At 44.5% G+C, this 24036-nt stretch overlaps 1 protein-coding gene across 1 annotated transcript in view; it reads right to left on the minus strand.

The window, feature by feature from the left end:
- The window catches only part of LOC117721554 (sodium/potassium-transporting ATPase subunit alpha-4), a 37029-nt gene extending 15019 nt beyond the window's left edge, over positions 1-22010 (minus strand). The window contains exons 1-13 of the mRNA XM_034520303.2: positions 21896-22010; positions 21452-21635; positions 21224-21283; positions 18580-18786; positions 17762-17875; positions 15021-15155; positions 14626-14743; positions 10213-10481; positions 8657-8858; positions 8145-8254; positions 7818-7952; positions 3123-3312; positions 2822-2994 (exon numbers count right to left, since the gene is read on the minus strand). Coding sequence (XP_034376194.1) covers positions 2822-2994; positions 3123-3312; positions 7818-7952; positions 8145-8254; positions 8657-8858; positions 10213-10481; positions 14626-14743; positions 15021-15155; positions 17762-17875; positions 18580-18786; positions 21224-21283; positions 21452-21601 — 1863 coding nt within the window. The 5' untranslated portion in view covers positions 21602-21635; positions 21896-22010. The remainder of the gene's footprint in view (positions 1-2821; positions 2995-3122; positions 3313-7817; positions 7953-8144; positions 8255-8656; positions 8859-10212; positions 10482-14625; positions 14744-15020; positions 15156-17761; positions 17876-18579; positions 18787-21223; positions 21284-21451; positions 21636-21895) is intronic.
- Between the last annotated feature and the right edge of the window lie 2026 nt (positions 22011-24036).

The following is a 24036-nucleotide window of genomic DNA, read 5'->3' on the forward strand; positions in this document are numbered from 1 at the left end:
ATTCCTCAACTGAGTCTTCCAGCTTTCCCATCAGGTTAGCAAGCATCCAGGATGTACATATTGTAGGGAGACCCACAAACAGGCTCAGAACAAGGCCTGCTCAGAAAGCACTGAGGCCTAGCTTTCGGCCAGCCCTCTGAGTCCTCACAGACTATAATGAGCTGTCTGTGCCTCGTGCCGTGGTGCCCTAATCTGGTAGGCATCCTGATTCATGTTTCTTCTTTGGGCCTCCGTACCTGTTGGTGCACTGTGGATCTTCTTGCCAAAGAGATCCACAAATCCCCAGGTGAGATAAATTGATAATATAGGTATATTTAGCCACATAAGGTATATTTATAATTTCAATTTGAAAGATAATGCTTTTTCTGTTGCCAAAAAGCATTTTGCCCTAGGAAAGATATATTCTGTTAGTCAATGTAAAGACCCAGAGTTGGGGGTGGGGCAGAGTTGTTTTCCTTTTATCCAACAGAAAAAGAAAAGCTAAGCTCATGAGAACCGACTGCCTTCTTCCACGATAAGGGATGGTGGCTTCCAGCATTTTGGGTAACAACATTGGTTCTTGTACAGAGATGTTCTGCAACAATGTCATCTCCACAGAGAACTCACTGCCTCAGAGGCTTTCTAAGGTGGTGATTAAATATTTGATACCTTGTAATTTTCCATATCACTTCTTTAGTCTCCACTCTGTTGAACCATCATTTAACTAAGCGTTGTTCAGAGCAACTCAGACAAATTGCCAGTAGTCACAGGTCTACCAGGAGAGCTGCTCCCACTGCGACCACCTACTCCCTGCCTCAGTGACTGCAGCTCCTCTGCTTGAGCCAGCCCTCCTCCTCCTCCTCCTCCTCCTCCTCCTCCTCCTCCTCCTCCTCCTCCTCCTCCTCCTTCTTCTTCGTCTTCTTCTTCTTCTTCTTCGTCTTCTTCTTCTTCTTCTTCTTCTTCTTCTTCCTCCCTCCTTCCTCCTTCCTCCTTCCTCCTTCCTCCTTCCTCCTTCCTCCTTCCTCCTTCCTCCTTCCTCCTTCCTCCTTCCTCCTTCCTCCTTCCTCCTTCCTCCTTCCTCCTTCCTCCTTCCTCCTTCCTCCTTCCTTCTTCTTCTTCTTCTTCTTCTTCTTCTTCTTCTTCTTCTTCTTCTTCTTCTTCTTCTTCTTCTTCTTCTTCTTCTTCTTCTTTTTTTGGTTTTTCGAGATAGGGTTTCTCTGTGTAGCCCTGGCTGTCCTGGAACTCACTCTGTAGACCAGGCTAGCCTCGAACTCAGAAATCCGCCTGCCTCTGCCTCCCAAGTGCTAGGATTAAAGGTGTGTGCCACCACCACCCGGCTAGCCAGCTCTTCTTAAGTCTTAGATGCAGGCGATCCAGAATATAAGGTATGAGCAGAAAGTGGCAATATCTAATTTGTTAAGATATGAATCTTTGGCCAATGAGATGGCTCAGTAAAAACACTTGCTGAACAAGCCTGACAACCTGAGTTCAAATCCTGAAGCCCACAAGGTGGAAAGAAAGAATTGATTTCCAAAGGTTATTCTCTGAACTACATGTGAGCATCGTGGCCTGTGTGTCCCCACACTTACATATCTATAGAAACACACACAATCATTCAACATTTAAAAAAACATTTAAAAATACAAGTCTTTGACCTAGAAATGTAAATACACAAAATCTTGGAATTGGAAAAATTCCAGTGCTGCCTTCCTGTGAAGTTCAAGGCCCACCTCATCAACGACTCCGACTCCTGGGTCTGCTCTATAGTGGAGTTTCACTCTTAGTTTCTAGTTTTCCTTCGGGGTGGGGGTCAGAGGTTGACACCTGTTACTGCAGCTGTGCACTGCAGGTCAGACCCATGCAGAGGTCCAGCTCCATACACCTCATCCTCACTATTGTCTGCTCCAGCCTCCAGGTGCCTGCCTTAGCCTTGTAGTACCACAACCCAGACCAGCATTAACTCCTATGGTTGGTAGGGCAGCAGTAACATGGTTTAGAAGCTTGTTCTCCAGGCACCCTATAGCTATGGAATTAAGATAAGAGGAGGAAGGGGAGGAGAGAGGAGAGGAGGGGAGGGGAGAGGAAAGGAGGTGAGGGGGGAGGAGAGAGAAAGGGAGAGGAGGGGAGGGGAGGGGAAAGGGAGGGGAGGTGAGAGGAGAGGAGGGGAGGGGAGAGGAAAGGAGGTGAGGGGGGGAGGGGAGAGAAAGGGAGAGGAGGGGAGGGGAGGGGAAAGGGAGGGGAGGTGAGAGGAGAGGAGGGGAGGGGAAGGGAAAGGGGAAGTGAGAAGAGAGGAGGTGAGAGGAGAGAGACAGGGACAGAGAGACAGAAACAGAAAGGACATTCACACATTGGTTGAAGCACTGTGCTTGACAGTGGTTTCAAACGTGTATACTCATAGACTTTCCAGAAACATTTGAGATACTGATGCCTAAGAGTCGTCCTGAGGTCTGGAGCATAGTTTAGACAACTGACTTTTCTTTTTCTTTCTTTCTTTTTTTTTTTTCGAGGCAGGGTTTCTCTGTGTAGCCCTGGCTGTCCTGGAACTCACTCTGTAGACCAGGCTGGCTTCGAACTCAGAAATCCGCCTGCCTCTGCCTCCCAAGTGCTGGGATTAAAGGCGTGCGCCACCACTGCCCAGCGACAACTGACCTTTCAAGCTTCCCTGATGATTTTAACACTCAATTCAAGACAGGCATCCAGAAGAAACTTCCTGTTTGACATCTACGGAGAGTAGGCACAGAAGCTCAAGGAAGCGGCAACCAAGTAGATCAAGAGTATTGGGCACCTACTCCACTCAGCGTTCTACTGGTTCTTCCCATTTGTGATAAGGGCAGGAATTTACCTTAATCCCTGCGCTGCGACACTTGCCCACAGCATCAGGCACAGCAGTTCGAGGAGGGTCAATCATAGATATGAGACCCGCAAAACACAGATTTTCCATGGGAAAATTTAATTCATCGGTATTAAATTGGAATCCCTTAGGGAAATCGCTCGACAAGTTCAAGAAGCAGAACCCTGCAGAGAGACAAAGGGTTTAGCTGTCACCCAACATGTCCCCCGACACAACCCCAACACCCTGAGCTCTTCACCCCACATAGTCATTCCGATGGCGTTCTTTCAAAGCCTTCTCCCCGGCTTCTCACCCAGTACACGCTCGCCCAGACCTCCCAGTTCTAAGTAAGCATTCTGGAAGTCTGTCTTCATTTCCTCGTCCATGGGGTACTCCCGCCCATTCAGCAGGAAACTGGAGCAAAAATCCAAGATCCTCTCTGGAGCACCTTTCATTAGCAGCACGTGGGCGTCGGAGTTGTCTTCCAAAAGGTGGATGGACATCTAGGGAGAGGAAAGGCAGTGATAGAACCAGATGGGAGGGAGGGGGCAAAAGTCCTGGGGAAGGTTTTGAAGGTTAAGAGACCAGCAACTGGTTTCATACTCACCTCCCACCCTCCATCAGCCCAGTGCAGACTCAAGGGTGGGCCCAGCCCTTCGCTTGCACAGGAATCTATTAACCTCTCAGAAGTTCTCTGAGGGTACAGCAGCAGGTACTCTTATCCTGACTCCTTGCTGATTGGATGCCTTGCATGGGGTCCAGTGTTCTACAGCCAGTATCCATGTCTTATCTGTGTTGTGAGCTAAGTCCACCTGACCCTGCAAAACCTTAGTTCCTATGTTCTATGGAGAGTAAAAAGATCTTGTCTTGGCTACTTTATTTATTTTTTAATGCTTTATTGACTTTTGTTATGTTCACTGGTGTTTTGCCTGCATGTGTCTGTGTGAGGACATCAGATCACTTTGATTGCAGACACCTGTGTGTTAGCATTCTGTCTAAACTCAACAGCCAGGTAGGCTCCTCCCCACAGTTTCCTAGCAACAGCCAGGTAGGCCTGGTCCACTATAAAAGGGGCTGCTTGCCCCCTCCTCACTCTCTTAATCCCTCTCTCTCTTACTCTCTTACCCTCTTGCCTTTCTGTCCCCTCCCCACCCCCCTTCCTCTCTCTCCACGTGGTCATGGCCGGCCTCTACTTCTCTACTCCTCTACTCCTCTGCTTCTCTCTCTGCCTCTACTACCCTCCTGGCTCCCCCCACCCCCATGCCCTCAATAAACTCTATTCTATACTATACTGGTGTGTGGCTGGTCCCTCATGGGAAGAGATGCCTTTACATGGGCCCGCTGAGACATCCCCTTCCCCATACCTCTCCACACACCCACAGAACAAACTCTCTTTATCTCTTTATCTTTTTATAAACACTTCATTGTGAGCTGTCATTTGAGTGCTGAGAATTGAACCCAGGTCCTCTGGTAAAGCAGCCAGTGTTCTTAAAACTGACTCATATTTGTTTGTTTGTTTGTTTGTTTGTTTGAGACAGGGTTTCTTTGTGTAGCCCTGGTCATCCTGGAACTCACTCTGTAGACCAGGCTGGCATCGAACTCAGAAATCCGCCTGCCTCTGCCTCCCAAGTGCTGGGATTAAAGGCTTTCGACACCACTGCCCAGCGCCTTTCTTTTTTTTTTTGTCTTTTGTCTGGTTTTTTTTTTTTTTTTTTTTTTTTTTTTTTTTTTTTTTTTTTTTTTTTTTTAGCTGCAAAACAAAAACAAAACCCAAGCTTTGAAACTGAAGCACAAGCCGCGCGGTGGTGGCTCACACCTTTAATCCCAGCACTTGGGAGGCAGAGGACAGCCAGGGCTACACAGAGAAACCCTGTCTCGAAAAACAAAAAAAAGAAAAAAAAGAAAAAAAAAAAAAAAAAAAAAGAAACGAAACTGAAGCACAAATTTTAAATAATTTAGCCTTATAGCATTCTTCTACAGGCAGGAGATGTCACTGAGAGATTGTCTACTGGTTGGATGTCTGATGATGAAAGGCGAGGTAAATTCATGAAAAGAATCTGGAGCGAGCAGAGGGAGCAATCAGGTGGCTTGGGTTTGCCTTCCCTTGGATCTCCAGTCTATGAAAAGCCACCCCGTAGAGTTCCTCTTTTTGACTTATAGGAACTGCTTGCTATGGCCCCTGTTGGAGACAGAATCAGCAAACTGAAAGGAACTGTGGCAACACAGAGGAGACCAGACTGCATTTCCTGGATGTTGAGTGGGTGAGCCACTGGCTCATAAAATGTGGTTACAGCTGATTTGTTAAAGAATGACTAGTTATGTTCAAGCTATGTTTGAGTCGTTAAAAGGAAAAAAAAAATGTTTAAGGAGGAAGCTGTAAGATTAACAAAGCTCAGTATTCTCAGTGATCAGTGAATATTTGTTGAATGAATAAAAAAGGCTTAGGTGAGTACAAGAGCTCCTTACTCTACTAACTTGGTCACAGGAAATAAAAATCTTGATATAAGATTACAGATGGGGGAGGGGTCTGGAGAGATGGTGCACCCGTTAAGAGCACTGACTGCTCTTCCAGAGGTCCTGAGTTCAATTCTCAGCAACTACATGGTGGCTCACAAACATCTGTGATGGAATAAGATGCCCTCTTTCTGGTGTGTCTGAAGACAGAGACGGTGTACTCATGCATAAAATAAATAAATAAATCTTAAAAAAAGAAAAAGATTACAAGATGGCTCAGCAAATAAAGGGGCTTGAGGCCAAACCTGAAGACCTGAATTTGGTCACTGTACTGACAGTGGAAAGAGTGGACCAGTCTCGCAGGTTGTCCTCTGGCTGCTGCATGGAATCCATGACATGCCCCTCCCCCCAAAGAAGGGCTTTGGCTTGGTCTGGTTGCACATGATTTTAATTCTCCAAGTGGATCTCTGTGAGTTCAAGGCCATCCTGGTGTAGTGAGTTCCAGGCTATGTAGAGAGGCACTGTCTCAAAAAGAAAAAAAGAAAAGAAAGGAAAAAAGAAATAGGTGGGGGTTTTTGTTGCTGTTGTTGTTTTGGTTTTTTGTTTGTTTGTTTGGCTGGGTCTCACGAAGTTCTGGCTTGGAACTTATTCTATAGACCAGACTGACCTCATACTTACAGAGAATCTTATGGCTTTGCCTCCTGAATATTGAGATAGAGGCATACACCACTGTATCTGTCCAAAATTTTTCTGCTGTTGTTAAGATTATATAAAGAACAGAGTGCTGGTGGTGGTGCCTGCCTTTAATCCCAGCACTCAAGAAGCAAAGGCAGGTGGTCTCTGAGTTTGAGGCTAGCCTGGTCTACTGAGTGAGTTCCAGGACATACAGGGCTATACACAGTGAGACCCTATCCCCCAATCCCCTGGAAAAAAAAAAAAACATGTAAAGAGGATATAAAGAAGATGGAGAGAAAAAGAGAAATCAGAAATGTTCAGACTACAGTCTATTCCAGAGATGGTAAGAGACCAACAGGCTAAGTAAGACACATTCCTTTCAAAGACTGGAGTCTCTGCCCTTGGAGCAAGCTAATTATAGCAGTTCACTCAAAGCCTGTCAGAGCTAGCATCTGCTGGAGCTGAGTCCAGTGGGGCTGGCTTGTCACACACCGTGAACCACAGAGACCAGTTCTGCCACTTGAATGATATTCAGTAACTCAGAAGCACTCATATGGTAATTTGGGGGGAACATGGTTACTTGTTAGACATTCCAACAATGTCATGAATATGTTTGACTTTTATTTTTAACCACATGGAGGGAGAGATGCCGGATTCATCCAAAGGCCTTACTCACACTCTGCCAAGCCACAGAATTCCTGTCTGGTTAGTGAGGCCACCAAGTGTCAGAAAAAAGTAGGAATAAAGTTTGCAGCCGATTTGCAGCTGTGGAAGCCCTGTTTTATTACAGTGTGAATCCACTTATCACTTAGTGTTCCATCAGAAGGTACAAGTAATTGGGTTTTAAAAATCCATATAGACTGTTATTTTGTTTATGCCTGAAGACAGAAAGGCAAAACTGACTTAGGAGTCTTATTTCATAACCCTGTTTCACACACTCAGATGTCTGGTCTTCATGGAAATACACAGATTTGGAGGAGCAATGGCTTCCTCTTCCTCCTCTTCCTCCTTCCTCCTCCTCCTCCTTCCCTCCTCTACCTCCTTCTTCCTCCTCTCCTCCTTCTCTACTCTTTTGTCCTCCTCCTTCTCTTCAGCTTCCTTTTCATTCTCCTTTTTTCCTCTTCCTCCTTTTAAAGACAGGGTCTATCATACTATAGGTCAAATTTACCTGAAATTCAGAGTAACCCTGAGGCATCATGTGTAGTTTCTCTGGATTTCATTGTTTGTATTCCTGACCATCACTCACCCTCTCCCTCTCCTACCTGCTCCTCCCTGGATAACGAATCAGTGCTTTTGAAAATGAAAAATATCAGCCTGGAAGTGAGTTCCAGGACAGCTGGGGCTACACCTGTCTCTAAAGCAAAACGAAGCAAAACAAAACAATAACAAACAGAGAAAATATGACACATGTATTGTGACCCCTAACTGTCTCGTGATAGCTGCACTAAAGACTTCATGAAGGGACGGGGGTAATTGATGGTGAAGGAAACAGAGTCCCTTGCAGACACAACCTAGTGTCTATGGTGGCAAATTTCATAGCAGACATTGGTTTAGACTAATAGCTGTGTGTGACTCCCAGCAGGCAGCCTCAGCTGCCTCTGCCTATCTTAGCATTTTATGACGTGTTCTCCTTGCCAGCAACATGGGTGAGCATTCTGTGTGGACCCTTTCCCTTTGTCACCTACGTCTCTCTCCTCAGCGTTTGTCACTTTCCTTGAGGTGAGCTTCCCTCTTACGTGGGATGCCAGATCTCATGAACTAGTGCCATACTCCAAAGTACAGCTGAAGGCAAAAAGTATAGCGCCCCCCACTGGGGTGTCCATGCTCCCCACTGATCCCCCCCCCCCCCCCCCCCCCGTCACCTCTGTCAGTTCTGTACCTGGTACTTGTTGGTAGAATTAAAGGGGATCTCTGCCACCTTGGGGTTTTTCTGTCTCATTTCACTCACAGGGCTGTAAGACTGCTCAATGAATTTGAGGAGGGCTGACTCAGAAGCGTCCCCCGTTGTTGCCCGCTGCAAGGAAAGGATAGTACAGTAAGTCCAGGGGTATATCATCTGGGCACGGGATTTACCTGTGGTCTCAAGCAGAGAGGCAGAACGGGGAGGGAAGGGTGTGTGTAGAAAACCACTGAGAAGCAGACTTTTCTGGAAGGGGTCAGGTGATATTAGTCACTGAAGTACCCTCTTTCCACTTCAACTTGATACCTTAGTTATGGGAAGAGATTCTTGATGAGGCTTAAAGTCGGCCCGGTTACAGAGGCCAGCAATTCGAGCCAAGTAAAACCAGGTGTCCGAGGACTTGGGAAATGTTTTCCCTAGGGAAGAAGAAGGGAGAGAGCTGTAAGCACACAGACTTTAAAACAAGAGATTGGACTTTGAGGGGGAGGTCAGTTGGGGAACGAGGAGGTCAAGAGCACTCTCAGCTACAGGAGGAGTTGCAGGTCAAATAAATGAAGCAGGGGTTATTCGCTTTCTCCTTAACCCACACACTGCACAGAGACAGTATCGCTTTTCTTTCTTTTTTTCTTTTTCCTTTTTGGTCTTTTGAGACTAGGCCGGTGCCACCACTGCCTGGCTTGATATTTCGTAACGCCCTTCCTCCCTTCCTTCCATACTCCAGCTCTCTCCTGTGTGTCTGATGTCATCTCTCCTGTGTGTCTGGTGTCATGGTTCTCCTAACCTTCCCACCCCAAGTCCTTCTGCTTTTGGCTAGTTACCCGTGGTTTGTTCCTCACTGGTGTCGGCCTCATACACAGTCTTATCAAACCACATGTGAGCCACTGTCATGCGGTTCTGGGTAAGGGTGCCCGTCTTGTCTGAGCAGATGGTGGATGTGGAGCCCAGTGTCTCCACCGCCTCCAGGTTCTTCACCAGACAGTTCTTGCGAGCCATGCGCTTGGCTGTCAGCGTCAGGCACACCTAAGTCCACCAAAAAGAGAAAGAATGGCTTGAGGCGAGGACTGGTCATGTCACTTTGCTTTGGAAATTTGAGTATTTTTATTTCCCTTTTATCCTAACCCAGTCTTTAGAAATCCCACCTGTGATCTGCATAAGGGACACCGACGAACTGATTTATGGCAAGGGTTCAGTGCCTTCCTCTGATGTCTGTCACAGAGCACAGGCTCCTCCCCCTGGACACCTTTGGATCTTCCATTCAGGAGCCTCTTTTCCGTCCTAGACCACTTCCTGTCTTTCAGATCCACTCTCTTCAAGGACCACATTGAGGGGTCATGTTTTGTTATAGTATACAGTGCTATGTATGGACAGGGCATCTTGCCAATAGTTTCAGAAAAGTTTGGGCAGGAGGGAATGATAATGCCAGTGGGAAAGGATGTCATAGTACTGAAAAGCCCTTGAGAGATCATCTCAACCAGAACATTTTTTTTTAAATCATAAATTGAAGGTAAGGTTGTTTTTAAAAATTAACAAGCTATTGTGCTTTGGACACATTATGTACAGAATTCCGATTATGGATTTATAATTTATTTACATTATCTTGCTAGTTCCTAGCATTTTAAAACTAGTCCTAACATACCCTAAATGTTATCCTTATTTCTATTTTAAGAAGACTATTGAAAAACTAGAGCATACCCAAACAAGTTATTAGTAAGACAGAGCTGAGACCGTGTCATAGGAAGGATGATTAAGGGAAAAGGGATTGCTTGGAGAATCTGAGGGGACATGATGAGGTGGAGGGGGGGGGACTTAGGCCATTAGGAAGCAAAGAACCAAACTTATCTTGGCTGGGAAAACCAGAATGGAACAGGGAATCCTATTTCTGCTCAGTTTAATTAAAGTGAGCTAAGAGCAAGGCGCACTGAGACAAAGGAGCTATGTCCGCCAGCCTCAGAAACAAACCACAATTATCTTTCATGGATTTTTATAGAGGACATTCAGTGCTGGCTCAAAGGTTGATTTTAAATGGCCTTGGAGTTCTTTCCAGTAGGATCCTCTAATCCTAAATTAATATTTCTCTAGAAGCTAACAAATACACGAGGCCTGAAGATCTTAAGTGATTTGGCTGAGTTTAACAGACTTTCTCTGTTGTATCTTGCTTCCTCTTTCACTGAGGTGAAACAATAGTCACAGAGGCACCGGTAGAGGAAGGCAGGGTAGTGCTGGTGGGAACGAACTTGCTTCTGATGCCTGTATGTATCTCAGGGATATCCCTCACCTCAGAAGTTCATTAACAACAGAAGTGATAGTAAGGACTTCCTCTCCCTGGGGTCATTTGTCTGCCCAGAGGTCACCCCTCCCACCCTTGTCTACTCACAGTGACAGTGGCCAGCAGCCCTTCTGGCACATTGGCCACAATGATGCCAATGAGGAAAATGACAGCATCCAGCCAGGTATAGCCCAAGATAAGCGAGAGGAAAAAAAATGTAATGCCAAGGAAGACTGCAACAGCTGTGATCAAGTGAATGAAGTGTTCAATTTCAGTGGCAATGGGGGTCTTGCCCATTTGCAAGCCTGATGTCAGGGAAGCAATCCGGCCCATTACTGTGTAGTCTCCTGTAGCAATCACAATACCCCGGGCTGTTCCTGTGAATGAAAGAAGCAGCTATGACTCCATACTGTGGCAGCGTAAGAAATGCCTGGGTTGGTATCACCACCCAGTTACTGACGTAGAACTTCTAAAATCCATTGGTTGTATTGCTAGGAGAATCTTTTGTTATCATGACTGGTTCCTGACACTTTATAGTTTCTGGCGTGATAGGACTATCAGACAGAGAGCTTCCAAATTCCATAGAATCCCTAGTTGGTAAGAGAAACTTTTGCTTTAATGAGGCAACTCTTGGTGGGCTCTTGGGTAGCTCCAGGATGAGGAAGTTTGGAACCAGCCATGCAAATATAGGTTGGGCTTTCAGCTCTACAGCACAACATCCAGGATGGGGAGAGAGGCTGAAGGGTGAGTTGACTACTAATGGCAAATCAGTCATATCTATGTAATAAAACACCCATGAAAAAGCCAATGACAACTTCATATGGAGAGCTTCCAGGCTGGCAAACACATGGAGGTATCTGGGGGAGACCATACTCAAGAGGTAGAAACTCTACATCCCTGCCCACATCCCGTGCCCGGTGTACGTCTCCCATCTGCCTGTTCATTTGTCTCCTATCAATAAGTGCAAAATGTAGGCTACGTGCTTCCCTGACTTCTGACAGCCTTAAGGAAAAAGTCAGGAGTTCCAGTTCACAGCCACCCTGTCAGAAGTATGGATGACAGCCTATTACTTGGACTAGAGACTGACGTAGGAAGAGTTTCATGGTATTGAACCCTCATCTGATGCTATTTTGACGTAGTTAGTGTCAAAATTTGGCTGAGTTATGAGGAACTAGTGGGGAATCCCTACAGTAAGACATAGGATTCTGTGCAGGCAGGAAAAGTAAGTGTATAAGTCACAGGCGCTAAGCACCCTACAGGCTCATTGGGCCCTCCTGATACTCACAACAAAGACCTCTCCAGTGTCAGCATTTGAGAAACTCTGCCTGAGGAGCCCCCTCCTTGCTTTTCTGACTAGAGCTAGTCTGACCTCTGCTGGGTAGCACAAGCCATAACACCTGTTTCCTGTGCTTTTCCAGGGCCTTTCCCTCCTCCACCAGTTCTGTTCCCTATGCAGGACACTGTGGTTGACTTTGCCCACAACTTTGAAACAAGATTGTTTAAAACCGTTCGTTTTGCTTTCCCATAGTGCCTGTCAGTCCTACCATTCAAGTCATAGAATTTCCAGGGAAAGAAACCCACGGAAAGAACTTTTATTTCAGAAGCAGAAGGGCACAGGGCTGAACCATCAACTTTTTGAACAAGTAGTTCTTTTCCCTGAGACAAAGTAGCATGCTTCCTCGTATTTAACATGGAATGAAGCACAGCGCAGTTGCTGTGAGTTACACCTAGAAATCCAGTATTTGAGACGCTGAGGAGGAGGAGGAGGAAGAAGAGGAGGAGAAAGGGAGGAGGGGGAAGCAGAGGAGGGGGAAGAAGAGGAAGAAGAGGAGGAAGAGGAGGGGAAGGAGGAAGAAGAGGAAGAGGAGAAACAACAAAGAACCCACAAAGCTGTGAAATAAAATGTCTCCAAAAAAAGTCTAGAATAAGGTTAGATGTATGGTAAACACTCAACTTTATTCTGGCATTCAGGTGAATAAAAGATTATCTAAAGAGTCAGTATAAAATTATACACGTGAAGCATAGGGACAGATCCCACAAACACAGGGGCACAGAGCAGCTGGCTGTCACCAGTTCTAGAACTGCCTTCAGCAACAGTCAAGGGACATGGCGCTGAGGAGATGGTTCAGTGATTAAGAGCATTTCCTGCTCTTGCAGACAACTTAGACTTGGTTCCCAGAACCTACATGGTAGCTCACAGCCATCTCTAAATGCAGTTCGAGGAATCACCTCTACTGACCTCGGGCTCCTGAGTATATGTGGGACACATATGCAGACACAGACAGACAGACAGACAGACAGACAGACAGACAGACAGACAGACACACACACACACACACACACACACACACAACTATTTTTAAAAAGAACCTAACAATAGAGTCCTTAGGTGGATGTGCCAGTACTATGGGGAAGGAGGGCTCTCGAGAGGATCACAGTGTAAAACATCCCACAGACAACCTCTGAAGTGCTTGACCCAGGGGTTCTCTGAAACTTTATGAAAATAATAAAATGACTGAAAGATATTAAAAGGATTTTATATTTTTGATAAGGTGGGTGTAGGTGGCTACAGTGTTATTGAAATCTACTTCATGCACATATCTAGCCAGACAAGCTTAAATGTAATAAGTGCTCCCTGTGTGTCTAGAGATGGCTAGCATCAAACTGGAAGAAAGCTGATAAGAGCAAATATCCTGTATCTTAGGACAGACTGTTCCCTCATGTACCTTGCATGTATCACCAGAGAGAGATCAGGCCCCCTAGAAGCATGGGAACACAGAGAGAGGGATTCGTGCCATTGCCTATCAAAGTCCACAGCAATGACAGCTGGGAGGCAAGGATAAAGTTGTATTTATGTTACTGATTTGTAAACTGGTCTAGGGTGAAGGTTAAAGGGGAAACTGGTCTAAGGCAGATGCTATTACTCAGCAAGCTGTACAAAACTTACTTAGTGTGGCGGGCATGGTAGGACACTTCTTTAATTTCAGCATGCATCAGGATCTCTCTGAGTTCAAGGCCAGCCTGGTGGTCTACATAGCAAGTTCTAGGACAGTCAGAACTACATAGTGAGACCTGATATGTTTCAACAAACAAAACAAAATTCCTTAGCCTAATCTAGCTAGTTCTACCTGATTGGCTACATTTGGATTTTGCTTGTCTCCTACTAAGTCCCTTTTCTCTAAGACAGGCCCTTGTTTCTCAGCTGGAGTGCCTTCACCCACTCTTGTCTACTTCGCTTCTCAGCAGCATACACTCAGCTGATGAAAAACCTACTTCGGAAACATAAACCTGAGCAAATTTTCTCCTAAACATAACAGCCAAAATACAGCATTTTCCAGAGGAATCTTGCTAGTTTGCATTTTTCTGTACATTCAATAATTATGTTTCATGTATTGTGTACCAATCAAATGATATATTTTCTTTCTGGTTGGGTTCTTCCTTAATGTACATTGAACATTGTTGTTATTATTAAGACATTGTCAAGTAAAGTGATTTAATGAGGAGAGGTTGTTAGCACTCTCTCCGCGTGGAGCAGTGTGAGACGTGGAGGCAAGCGCGGGCTGTGGAGACAGCTTTCAAAGAATGACTAATCGCCCTCTTCTCTGGTGGATCCTACTCTAAACTGTGGTGAGCCTATAATTTCTATGGACTTTATAGAGTTTACTGTGATATTGTGGTAGTCAGAAAAAAATGTTTAGCCGGGCAGTGGTGGCGCACGCCTTTAATCCCAGCACTTGGGAGGCAGAGGCAGGTGGATTTCTGAGTTCGAGGCCAGCCCGGTCTACAGAGTGAGTTCCAGGACAGCCAGGGCTACACAGAGAAACCCTGTCTCGAAAAACCAAAAAAAAAAAAAAAAAAAAAAAAAAAAAAAAAAATGTTTATAGTGCTTGACACTACAGTTCTATGCATTTATCTATTCTGCAGAAAGCACCTATCTTTAGACAATAAGACATTTATTCTTAAGCGTTAGTAATGTGTGGGTATGTTTAGGCTTCCTTAAGGGAAAAGGGCAAAGGGGAGAGGGACATAAATGTTGTTAAGTCCTGGCTCAGGAGTCCCTTCCTTTCATTCTGGGGACAAAGCCAGTGTTTGAATGGTAGAGTTTGAGGGACACTTCTGGTAATTCATTCAAGCTGGTGGTGTTGGTATTTTCTTCTGGAAGGTAAAAGGAGTTAGGAGAGTGACCTGGCAGGGACGGATAACATTCCTCCACTCTGTGCTATTTCCAACACATAAGTCAACAACTACAGGATGCTTACAGTGTGTTATACCTTGTGCCGAGCATTTTATATTGATGTCATTTAGTCCATAAGCAATCGAGGGGTAGCAGGTTTTAGTATTAATTTGGAAATGATGGCTTTGACTTTTTTTCCCCCAGAAGTCATTAAGCACCTGAGTGACAGAGAAGCCAACCTGGATACTGTCTTCCTACTCTAAAACCTTTAGAAAACAGAAGGTTTTAACAGCCGTGTGTTTCCATCTCTTCTTTTGAGTCTGTGCTGCATATGATTCAATACTCACCTTCTACACAATTGGTGGAGAAGAAGATGATATTCCGTGTCTCCAGAGGGTTCTCATGGGTGCAGTCAGGGCAGCGAGACTGGGGTTCTGACTCCCCTGTTAAGGAGGAATTGTCTACCTGTGATGGGAAGGACAGGTTAAAAGGCAGTCAGTCATAGGACAAAGGGTGGATTCATGAATCAAGGCACCACCTTGTCTGTCAGAACCATCATGTCATTAACACGCAGACATGGAGATAAGCTACTGTACTCCCAGCACCTCATCTTCTTTCCCTTGAACCACCCTCATCTCTGTCTCAAGGTTCTGAATAATAAGATCATATTAAGACTAAGCCCAGGTCTTCACGGTGCCTTAGAGCCAGACATTGCCTCCTATAGCTTTCCGAATCTCCTCACCTTACATCCTTGTGCAAAGATAACCCTGATATCAGCAGGAATTTGGTCTCCACCCTTCACTTCTACTAGGTCTCCCAAAACCACGTCTCTTACATTGATTTGCATTTTCTCTCCATCTCGAATTACCAGAGCTTGCTGTAGGAAGACAATGTAGGGTTGTTATACATCCTCTTACTTCCTGTCCTGTTCCAACCCTCTCCACTGCCATCTCCATTCTTCTGTGTTATCTCTGCTATTGCTATCTGCAGAACCTTTGCAATGTGACATTGATGGCTTTTCCATCAAGAGGTGGGATCTATCTCTTTGTCCCTAAATGTAGAATGGACCATGTAATCTCTTTTTTATTTTTGGCCCAGAAGATTTTAGCAAATGTGGTAAGAATAAAGGCTTAAAAAATTATTTCATGTACAATTGCAGAGACCCACAGGCCAACATTAGGTGGAGCTTGGAGAATCCCGATGAAGAGGGGGAGGAAGGATTGGAGGAGTCAGAGAGGTCAAGGCACCACAAGAAAACCCACAGAATCAACTAACCTGGGCCAATAGGGGCCAGAACCGACAACCACGAAGCCTGCAAGGGTCTTCCCGTGGGGCTCCCAACAGTGGGGGCAGGTCTGTCTCTGACTCTGTTGCCTGCCTTTGGGACCCTTTCCCTTAAGTGGCTGCCTCATCTAACCTCAACTGGAGAAGATGCACCTAGTCTGCATCTTGATGTGCCAAGGCTGTTTGATACCCAAGGGAGGCCTCCCCTTTTCTGAAGAGAAAGAGAGGAGGAGTGAATGGTGGGGGAGGAAAGGGGAAGAAGAACCGGAAGGAGAGGAGGGATGGGAAACTTTGGATCTGGATGTAAAGTAAATAAATAAATTAGTAAAAAAAAATTGTTCATGTTAAAGTTTGCCCTGCTGTTCCTGGGAACCCCTCTGTTCCCATGAACAAGCCAGAGCGCCAAGCAACCCAATCCTTTCAACTGAGGAGTGAATAAGGTTATCTTCTGTTTGTCCCTAGAGCAAGCTGAAGCCAGCTTAGACCAGAGCAGCAGCACCAACACAGAACTGTGACAAAAGCCATGTTTGAGTGGTATATTAGGCAATCAGTGTCGCCTGATAGACTCCAAGATCCTAGTCAAAACTCTTACGCAAAGAAAGGTTTAAATTATGTTGACATTAAAGGGAGAAGAAAATCTTAGGCTACAAGGGTAGAACATGATAATATTGTTGCATGATTTGGGACAATTTTTTTAAAAAGCTTCTAGGCTTGTATTTAGGAACTCCAATCTGCTGTCATACTAGTTCCAGATATCTTTAAAAACATTTCAGAAAACTTTCAGTAATAAGAATAGTGACAAGCACACCTATAAAACTTTCTCCTGTCTCCACCCACTGACTTTTCACCTCAGTTGCTTTATCCTCTCTTGTCTCTAAGTTATACACATCAGGAGAATTTAACCTAAACACTTCTTGTGTGCTTTTGCAAAAAATTACATAATCTTTGTTCTCTTAAAAAAAGATTTATGTTTGTGTGTGTGTGTATATATATATATTGTATACACACACATTGTATACATGTGTATGTACATACATTGTGTGTATATATATATGTACATATATTTATATATATATATATATACACACACACAATGTATGTACATACACACATATATAGATATGCACCATGTTCATGCCTGATGCCTGTGAGGCCAGAAGAGAAGGAAGGTGAGAATCCTTTGAAACTGGAGTTTCAGGTGGTTGTAAGCCACCATTAGGGTGTGGGAACAGAACCCATGTCCTCTGCAAGAACAAAGTGTTAGGGTTTCTATTGCTCGGATAAACACCACGATCAAAGTCACCGTTGGGAGAAAAGGATTCATGTCACTGAAACTTTCCTTATCATAGTCCATTATCCAGGGAACTCAGGAACTCAAGGCTGGAGCTGATGCAGAGGCCATGGAGGAGCACTGCTCGCTGGCTGCTCTCCATGGCTTGCTCAGCTGCTTTCTTATAGCACCCAGGACCACCAGCTGAGGGGGTGGCACCATCCACAGTGATTTGGAACCCCCACATCAATCAAGGATATGTACCACAGGCTTGCCCACATGCCAATCTGGTAGGGTCATTTTCTCAACTGAATTCCTTCTTTCCAAGTGACTCTAGCATGTGTTGGGTTGACACAAAATTAGCCAACATAAGCAGCAAGTGCCGTTAAGTGCCTCCATCTCTTGGCCTCTAGATTACTCTTTTCTATGACAACACAGTGATAAGTTTCAAGTGGTTTCATTTTGATGCAATATTCACATTTCCTGTGTACACTTCAGCTTTTGGCACTTGACCCAGTATGTCTCTTTAAGGCTTTGTCTCCCAACACAGCATCAGGCTCAGGGCCTATATCTTTACCAGAATATTCATATCGCTGTATCTTTTTAGCTTTCTAAAAAATGGAACATTTCCGCAGATTCATTGACTTTAATGTCAGCCTCCCCAGTGGCTTCATTTTCCGTAGATGTCCTTATTTAAGTTGTGGAGGGTCATTCTTCATTTTACTGTCACTTTCAGACTAGACGATTTGTGGCTATTACCATCAGAGCTTTATTTACATTTCTCCTGGTAATTTCCAGGCTCTCTCATCACCAGCCTCATTCAGCGCACCCACTGTGTGTGACAGTCTTCAGGGGACTGAGCGATTATATAACTGGTCACAATCTGTACTTCCTCTAACTATCTCTTCCCACATACAAGTCCTACCTACCTGAGGCACCATGTTCTTAAAAGACTCCATGATCTTGGAGCTCTTGGCCTCCTGGTAATATGAAAAGCATCCAGTAATGACGACCACGGCAGACAGTACAATACCCAGGTACAGCTGAAGACAGAGAAAGTATCATTAGCACATCCTTTTATTTCCCCTCTGTATCCTCAGACAGATTGCCAAGGGAACAACCTTCCTCTGGCTGGAGGAAGTCATGGGATTGAGGGCTGAAGAGCATTTGGGAAGTATTGGCACACTTGGCTTCCTGGTAATGAAGACCTAAACTACTGTGTTGAGTGGTCAGAAAACTCCCAGAGAATGGGAATCTTCCTCTCCCTCTATAGGCAGGAGGCGAAGAATGAGCCATGGAAATCAAGAGATGAAGAGGTTGGCATTCTGAGTAAGAAAGGGTGGGGGACTGCAGGTGGAGAGATGGTTTAGTGGTTAAGAGCACTGATTGCTCTTCCAGAGGTCCTGGGTTCAATTCCCAGCAACCACATGGTGGATCATAACCATCTATACTGGGATCTGATGCCTTCTTCCTGTATGTCTGAAGACAGCTACAGTCTGAAGATGAGCGACAGTGTGCTTATATACATAAAATAAATAAGTACCCCCCCAAAGGGGGGGGGGGAATTGCAAAACACTGTGATGGCTACTTGGCGAGTAGATTGGTATAACAGGGAGCTGAACCAGAAGCTTTCTAGATAGAGTTTGCAGGAGACCAAGATAGACCAAGAGCTTCCCCAGAAACTTCTGAACTATTGGTGATTTGAGTCAGAAGAATTTGAGAGTTTGGGGGGAGGGAGCACGCTCACGTTATCTTTGTTGGCTTCTTCTTTGTAATAATGTACATGTATGCCATAGGCCAGGAAACAGAGACAGGCACCAGTCCACAGCAGGAGGGAGAAGCCACCGAACAGTTGTCTACAGAATTTGATCCACTCTGGGGTGGTTGGAGGAGGGGTTAGTACATTTGGTCCATTTTGAAACAGAATTTCCTGAGCATCTCTGACGCTAAGACCCTGTGTGGAGAAGAAATAAAGATGGAGAGGAAGTTGTGAAGAAGAACCAGTTACAGCAAGAGGACCTACTGGTTACAGCCTCAGGATAGGACTACCCTAAAGCAGCCTTGGAACATCCTTCTGAAGATTCTTTCTGATAAGGTAGGATTTTAGAATTTGTATTGTAGAAGGGCTTCATTTAGCATGCTTACTTATATAGGGCTTTTTTGTTTGTTTGCTCATTTGTGTATGGATTGGTTTACAAACCTTTTGAACTTAAATATTTTATCTTGGGGCTTGGTCATGTGATAGGAGCCGAGAATACCATCATTAATAGGAATGGTCTCCACCGGAAGGGACTCTGGGATGGCAGGTTGGGAAGTTTGGTTGCAGCAAGGCTTGACAACTTAAATCAATTCTTGGACTCACACGGTAGGGAGAACCGAATTCCACAAGTTGTCCTCTGACCTCCATGTGAACACTGTGGCACAATCACACCTCCACACATTAACTTAGGTGTTCACAATCAATCAATCAATTGAACAAATGAAATTCAAGAATGTTCCTCATTCTTAGGGAACTCAAGCTGGGAAACAAACATATAGAGATGATTACAGTATAGTAGGCTAACTGGGGCTATGATCCATGATGCTGGTAACGGCTTGGCATTCATGCTTTGGCTTTCCAATTTGGAAACTTGGGAAAAATCAAAAGACACTAGTGCACAGATTTTATTCTAGCCTTATGCACACAATTCTGTGATTTTTTTTCCTTAATAATAGAATCTACCAAAGCCTATCAACCACTCCCTTAGCCTGTCTTCAAAAAGACCCAAGAGGCCTTCACTATTCTCTCAAGCATCTGAAGCTTTTAATAACAATACTAAATCATTGTCTTCTTTACTCATTCTTGAGGATGGATGATTGGCCACCAAGTTCCGGACAGCCTGATCTACATAGTAAGGTCCTGTCTCAAAAAAAAAAAAAAATGTATGGTAAATGTTATGGTTTGACTCTTAGATATTTCCTGATTCCAAGCTGATGGTGGTGTTGTGAAGGTGCTGTCAGGAGATAGTTCAGGGAAGGGAATGGAGGACTGGGAGGTATCCTTGAAAGGTATGTTGGGATTCTTCCCCCATCTTCCTATTGGCCATGAAGTAAGCAGCTTTGTTCCATCACATGGCTCTCTTCCTCCCCTCAGGTGAAGTGGGAGCAGTGGAGCCAAGAGACCATGACCCGAACCCTAAAGCTCTGAGTCAGAATTCCTCTCTCTTCCTTTACACTGTTTGTCTCTGTCTTAAGTTACCTTTTTCTATTGCTGTGAAGACACACCATGGCCAAGGCAACCTACACCAAGTATTTATTGGGGTTCACAGTCCCAGATGGTTAGAGCCATGACTACCATGACAGGGACTATGGCAGCAGGCAGGTTGTAGCTGAGAGCATGTATCCTGATCCACAGGCACAAGGCAGAGAGAGTTCTTGCTCAGAATGGCTGGACTTTTAAAACTTTAGAGCCACAATAACACACCTCCTCCAACAAGGCCGTACCCCCCAATTCTTCCCCAGAAGTTCTGCCACTTACTTGGTGGACAAAATATTCAAACATAAATCTGCGGGGACCCTTCTTGTTCTAACACCACAGATTCAGATATTTTGTCACCGTAATAGAAAGCTAACTCAAGTTTTCCAGAGATATCATGATATATTCCATGATAGATCTAATACCAAAAGGTATGAGACTTCAGATTTTTCTATTAGAAAGCTAAACATTAAATGCTGGAAGTAATGTCATACACCTTTAATCCCAGCAGAGGCAGGTGGATTTCTATGAGTTCAAGGCCAGCCTGGTCTACACAGTAGTGGGTTCCAGGCTAATCAGAGCTACATAGTAAGGCCTTGTCTAGAGAAAACAAACATATAAAAGAAAGAAAGTTAGGTATTAAAGAGATTTGTAAAATGTAAGATGACACTAATTGTTTTTGAAAAGTATAGTTATGTGGTTAAAAAATTATTGCTGTTAGCTTATAATAAACCATTTTTCCTTCTCTTTTTTCTTTCTTGACTCTGAGGATCAAACTCAGGCAGGGGATTCTCTACTCTGGAACCACATCCTCAGAGACTAATCTATTTATAAATGAAGCAGGAAATACTTTCAAAATGTGCCAATTTAAATTTTACTATGACATACCAGTAATGTCATTTTTACCTAAGCGGAAGCTCTTTGGGGTTCTTGATAAATCCTAAGAGTAAAAACAGGTCTAGAGGACAAAACAAAAGGCATATTTCCATCCATCCACACTAGCACGGCTTCCTTGGGTAGTTACTGTGGCCATTTTTTCCAAGTAGAGTTGTGTAGAGCTTTTGTGGGGCTGAGGGTAAGAGGTACAACGTTGGATATGGAGTTGATGGCGGGGTCACTTTCAGTCACTGGGGACTCTGCTTCAAGCAGCTCTTACCTTGGTCAAGTCCACGGAGTACTTGGCACTCAGCTCATCCAATGTTAGCTTGTGATCATCCTGAGGGAACAGAGGGTCATCAAGGTGAGACGGTGACTTCAGGGAGGAAGGAGGGGGTTGGAAGGGTAGTCCTGGCAGTGTTTTTGTTCTCCAGGTAGGATGTGGAAGATATCAGCAGAAGGCTGAAGGGTGTTTGTTTCAAGGGCAATTGGCTTTGGGCATCCTCACCATAACCACTTCCTTCTTCAGCTCCTCTAAATCTTTTTTTTTTCTTTTCATTTTCGGCTGTCTGTTCGTAATTGAAGGCTTAGTGCTGGGTCTTGGGCTCAGATTCTGCTCACTAGGGGCCACTGTCTCTTTTTCTTTTTCAGGCTCCATAATGTGATCTCTAGATATAGCTGGCTCGGCTCAACTGGTGGAAAGAAAGCAAGAGGGTTAAGGGGGTCTGGGAGTGAGAGGTTGAGGAGTTGAGGGGTGAGGCCAGTGTAGTAGAAAGAACAAAGGCCAGCTAAGGAATGGGAAGGTAGAGAGGGGTCTGTGAGCATGGGAAAGGAAGGGTGAGGAAGAGAGCAAGTCTGAGTGGCAAGGCGGGAGAAGGAAGCGCCCAGCTGAGTGAGTCTAGACTCTGAAAGTGAGGGTGAGGTAAAGGGCAGAGACTAGTATGGAGGGTACCCGGGTGCCTAGATGAAGATGCAGGGGCTCAGCAGGTGGGAAGTGCAGTGGGAGCCGAGGTCAGAGTGAGCTCTGGGCAGGCCTGGTGCTCCCAGCCCTAGGTCCTGTGGGTGCTATGGCAACAACCTAGGCCTGGCATCATAATGGGATCATGAAAGATCTAATCAAGAACACACAAACCTCTCTCCGGGTGAGGATGACTGGAGCAGGTTCAGTCATAGGGAGAATTTAGATCAGACAGCAAAGTTAGGACAAAGTCTTCGTATGCATGGTGTTGTGACTTCTGAGGCTAGGAATACTCCAGTTAGGTGGCTTGAACAAATCAAATCAAATCAAATCAAAACAAAACAGTAGTATCTGTATGTGGCCTAGCTATGTAGCCCTCACTGCTTGAGAATCTACTCTGTGCTAGGATGATCTATAACATGTGCTGGTTCTCTTGTCTCTGCATCCCCTCCCTGAGCATCGGAGTTGGGGTTAGCACCGTGAGCTGACATTTCCAGTTCTACTGAGGCTCAGCTATTGACCAGTACTGAATTTATCTTTTTAGTTCTAGAGATAAGGTCTGCTTCTGAATACTGAGTCCTCATCTAACATCTGTACTTTCCTATTCTGTTTAGAATAATGCCTTCTACCTTGTAAAGTAGCAATAGCCAGAATTAAAGTGAGGTGCCCTATGTCCTACCATCTCAAAGTATATATGGCCACCCTATAAATGGTTGTGCAACTAAATGTATATGTGTGTGTGCGTGCGCAGGCAAAAAAATTGTCAACAATAAAAAGTTTCTTCATATTGTAAAAGAACAAGAGATTAGTTTGAAATCAAGCATGTGGTGAATCTGAGGGTTTTCTGCCAGTGCCACTTATGTCATGCAGCTTCTCCATAGCCTTGGTTCTAAACGCACACCACGCACACTTGGCACTGTTGTATGGGTGCAGCAAATGTTGCAGAAATACTAAAGCTCAATTTTGTGGTGTGTGTGTGTGTGTTGCATGCATGCACATGACACAGTGCATGTGTGGAGGTCAGAGGACAACTTGTGAGCATCATTCTTTCTTTTATCCCTCGAGTTTTGGGGTTTGAGAAGTCAGGCCCTCAGGCTTGGGTTCCTTTACTGCTGAGCCACCCCTCCCCACTCCATGTTTTCACTGTACAAACTAACTTTTCTGTTCCTACAGAAATGTAACAGAAAATGACCCCTAATATTCCCATCTCATGATTCCTTGGTGTGGAAGTATGATAATTTTAGATTGCATTGTGCAGGTATGTTTGATGGCTTGAGTTTCATTAAAATTGTATAAAAAAATCACGAAATGAATTTTGGTTTGGGATTAGGATAACACTTACAACAATCTTTGAATCATAATTTTGCTATTTTGCACTGCATATTGACGAGAAATGACTTTGTAAACACTGGTAATTGATAATAAAACACTGATCAACTTTTACTGTGTAATATCAAATATTCAGTCAAGGTTTAATTCTTTTTATAAAAACAAATGAGCACATCCATCTCATTAGTATGTAAATTTGTGTAATGATATTTCAGGAGAGAAGGGGTGACAAGTGGAACACTTGAAGTCTTGTTCCGTCCAGATTACCTTACATGGATAGCTGGTTTTCAAAACATCAGAAATCCTTAGAATTGACATGACAAACATTTCAGTATTAATGTTCATTTTCATTAGAGACCTGTCTGCTCCAGACAGCTTCCTATATTGAATTCTAAGAAGAAATTGAGCATCCTTGGAGTTACTCCAGTTGTGGTGAGACAACCACTAGGCAAGAATTGCCACTTTCCTTCTACAGACAAATTACTGTCCAGAAAAGGACACACTTGCAGAATAGTCGACTGATTATATCTGCCTAGACAGAGTAATCAGCCCTTAATAATTCTGCAGCACTAAGGTCTGACAGAAGATCCTGGGCCAGAAGGCAGAAGAACAGATGCTCCAACGTTTTGAAGTAGAGCGAGTGTCCAGGTGGTCAGAGGTCTCTATAAATTGGCTAAGTTTTAGAAATTACGATTTGTGCTTCCCACAATTATAGTTAACTCAGTCATTCTGGATTTCTGATGGGGTTGAAAACATATAGCTATTGACCTTAAGAGAAAAGATTTGAGTGGGTGGTCATCAGCTGA

Source organism: Arvicanthis niloticus, chromosome 16, assembly GCF_011762505.2.
Source record: "Arvicanthis niloticus isolate mArvNil1 chromosome 16, mArvNil1.pat.X, whole genome shotgun sequence".
In the NCBI taxonomy this organism is placed as follows: domain Eukaryota; kingdom Metazoa; phylum Chordata; class Mammalia; order Rodentia; family Muridae; genus Arvicanthis; species Arvicanthis niloticus.